Here is a 3,677-nt window from a genome sequence, read left to right on the forward strand (position 1 = left end):
TAGAGCTAAAAAGCACCAAGATCTAAACAGGGAATGGTAAACAGTCAATGTCTGACAGCTTCTGATTTTTGATTATTGATCAACTACATATAGCTCTAGAGTTTATACCCTGTTTAATGATTATAGATTATGGATTTAATGAAGTCACCAATCAATGATCAAACCAGCTGTGACCAGCAGGTAAACTTACGTGTGCACAGTATTTGCAGTATATTCTCAGTGTCAGTCAACAGAAATATATAAAAGTAACACCTGTGTGACATCAGCTGTTACCTGCACTGTTAAAGAGAGCCAATGAAGGAGCAGAACTCAGGTCAGATAGTAAACTTTAATAATCTCATCAAACACAACAACAAAAATAAAACAATTATAAACATCAGCAGATTGCTGTTACCATGGAAACCTGAGGGAGCTGCCCACTGTGACATCACAGTGACATCAAAGGGGAGGAGGGGTCAGAGTGAACAGAAATACAAATATATAGTAATATATAAACTTTCAAATATAGATTCACTATAGAGAATAAAATTATAAATACAAACTCTGGAATCAATAAAGACGTCTGTCCACTGCGAGAACCGACCAATCATTGCACAGGAGGTTGACTGATGTCACCAGATGTGTTCAAATTAAATCCTGAGTCGTTAAAGTGGAGGCGAAGCCAGTCATCGGTCCTGTGTGGTATTTATTCATGAGCCCTTACATTCATTAAACAATGCTAGAACCTGTGCTTTTCCACAAATACACCTTTACTTATAACTGACTCTTCCTAAGACCCGCCCCTTTTTGCTGTGTGCTCCAATAACAGCCGAGCAACTTCGTCCTTTCCTGGACTTCTATGTAATCTATTTTGAAGATGGTTAAAATATAAAAGAAAGTAATATATAGTCACATCTTAAGTTGGCTAATGTTAGCAAAATGCTAGCTAACTATTGATGTGTATTAGCTAGCTGTTTAGTTAGTGTTTAGCTAGCTAAAGATTGTTATAGGAGCACAGAGAAAAAGAGGCAAGACTTAGGAAGGGGCGATAACGAGACTAAAACACAACAAAAAAATTTTTATGGCTTCTATAAAATGTCTTTAGATATTTTTGGGGTTCTTTGTCACAATTTCCTTTTTTGTGTACTTTTGAGGCTTTTGTAATTAAAATTTGTCTCGTACATTTAAGATCTTTTTTAAGACCTTTTAATCAGATTTACAAAACTGATGAGACCTTTTTCATAATTTCTCTCAATTATAAAATCTTTCCGAACAATTCTGCATTTTCGGCATTAATATGGGACCTCTCTTACTATTTGTGCGTTTTTGGTGTTTTTTTACTAGCTCAGCCAATCAGCTCGCAGCAGTTTTCATCCAAGATATTCTAGAAAATCTCTGTAGGAAGTTCAATAAAACTTTTTAAAAGAAAAAAATTAAGACTGCAAAAGATTTTTCATTAAGCTAAAATCAAGATGTGCAGCTGAGTCTCATTTCAGTCTCCCTTCCTTCCACCTGGACCACCTGTGTCCTTTAGGCCTCTACATCCCAGAATCCTTGCACATTGGTCCTGGTTTGGTGAGTCCAGACTTTCAGTCTTTAGTTCTCTGAAGGACTTGCTTGCAATAAGAGCCGGAACCTAAAGTGGAGCTCAGGAGTTCTCAGGTGACAGAACGAGGGTCACAACAACTGTTGTCAGTGGTCAGGGTTAGCTCAGGGTTAGCTCAGGGTTAGCTCAGGGTTAGCTTTGGTAGCTTCCCTATTTGACGAATAATTGGCAGCACAGAAAGGGTGTTCACAATATGATTTTATAAACCTGAGACTTGTTTTGTTGTTTGTGTTTGTAAGGGCCATGTGGTCATGGTGATGTTTAGCGGAGGATCCTGCATATCTGCCGGCTACGATAACTGTCACATGGTGTGCAGACTCCGCCTACTCTGCATCCACAGGCGTAAGCCGGTGTAGTAATGGTGTGGATCCTACACGGTGTGCACCGTTCACTCCCGTTTCCAGGCTGAACAACATGTTTCCTGCACGACAGGCTTTGAGGTACGTTTTCTCTGGATTGGTGGGCGTGTCAGAGGAGATACCCAATCAGCAGCGACGTGAATATAAAAAAGGTGTTCAATGAACCGCCGTTTCAATGCGTTTAAATAAACATTTTGCTACGTTTGGTCAAGGCTTACTACGCCACTAGTGTTTGTCTCGTTTTCTTCTTTGTCATGAACGTCCAAGATGAAGTCACCTGACCGACACCTGAGAATCTGATTGATGATTGGATGGATCAGAAGAGGGGGAGGGGCTTGTTAATGTCAAACTGGTGTTTCTGGATTGGCTCAGTTATGAGTTGCAGGTGTCAGGTGTCCTCTGTGTGTGATTGGCTCCTGTCCTCTGCGTGTAATTTGCTTCTGTCTTCAGCGTGCTTGAACATCAGGATGGAGTTGTAGATTTTCAGGGCGGGACCAAGTTTAATTGACATGATCCTGATGATGTCCCGTTGGGTGAGTAGGAGGAAGGCCCGCCCATCAATTTGCTAGACAGACAGAGGCAGGAACCAATCAGATCACAGCAGGATCAGTGTGATGCAATAAAATCTACAGTAGCTGATTGGTCAGCTCACCTCGTCTCTGAATTGTTTGGCCTGTTCCTCACAGCCAGGAAGAGACTCAATGAAGTCTGACACCTGCAGAGAGACAGGTCAGAGAGTGACAGACAGGTCAGAGAGCGACAGACAGGTCAGAGAGCGACAGACAGGTCAGAGAGCGACAGACATGTCATATAGAGAGACAGACAGGTCATACTGACCTGCTGGACGCTCCAGTGTTGGACGGTTTCGGCGTGGACTCCGGCAACGCCCGGCAGCAGTTTGCGGTGTTGCTCCCAGCATAGCGACAGGTCGCGGCCAGGCTGCGCCGACATGGCCGACAGAAAGACAGACTGGTGCAGGGCAGCCTGCAGACTGGACTCTGCTGCTGGTGGAGAGACAGACCAACAAATACCGTAAAGTCCTCATGAAACAGAAATCAGAGAGCTGATTGCTTCCTCATATTTCTATATTTCCTGTGAAAAAAGGGAAGGACTTTTTGCAGTAGCCAATAACGCCTTGTGTTATGTCCCCCAAGTCCAGCAGCTGTAACAGATTGATTAGTTGACTCTTTTGGACAGGAAATAAAGTACTGAGGTGTTTTATTGCAGAGTTTGGCTCCTGCCACCTGGAACTGAGTCAGCTAACGTTAGCTACACAAACTAAGTAGGTACTCAGGAAACTCCATAAATCACCTTGGTACCGCGTCAAACTGGCCTCAGTCGAGGTTGTGTGTTTGTAGTGTTAATAATGTGTTGTAGGTAAGTGAAAGGTGATGGAGTAAAGTTGTGTCGTTCTGTACAGATGTTAATAATAGTGTCTGTACAGTGATAATGAAGTTGTGTGTTTGTACAGTGATAATAAAGTTGTGTTTATCAGTGATAATAGTTGTGTTTGTAAGCAGTGTTAATAAAGTTGTGTCTGGACAGTGATAATGAATGTGGGGGGGTGGTGTTTTTGTACATGATAATAAAGTTGTTTGTACAGTGTTTAATAAATTTGTTTTGGTACATGTTAGCAAACGTGTGCTCGTAACAGTGATAATGATAGTTGTGTCTTTGTAGCACGTGATAATGAAATCATTTGTTACCAGTGTTAATTAAGTTGTGTGTTTGTA

At 41.8% G+C, this 3,677-nt stretch overlaps 1 protein-coding gene across 1 annotated transcript; it reads right to left on the minus strand.

The window, feature by feature from the left end:
• Window positions 1-309: 309 nt before the first annotated feature.
• LOC118338137 (lethal(3)malignant brain tumor-like protein 4) lies at window positions 310-2,948 on the minus strand (the record flags this gene model as incomplete). Its single annotated transcript, XM_035675407.1, is given in 3 exon segments — window positions 310-2,509; window positions 2,597-2,659; window positions 2,782-2,948. Coding segments are annotated over 3 exon segments (407 nt in total), but the record flags the coding sequence as incomplete, so codon positions are not given.
• Between the last annotated feature and the right edge of the window lie 729 nt (window positions 2,949-3,677).

Source organism: Morone saxatilis, unplaced genomic scaffold (assembly GCF_004916995.1).
Source record: "Morone saxatilis isolate NCDOM2014 unplaced genomic scaffold, NCSU_SB_2.0 Contig0, whole genome shotgun sequence".
Taxonomy (NCBI): domain Eukaryota; kingdom Metazoa; phylum Chordata; class Actinopteri; family Moronidae; genus Morone; species Morone saxatilis.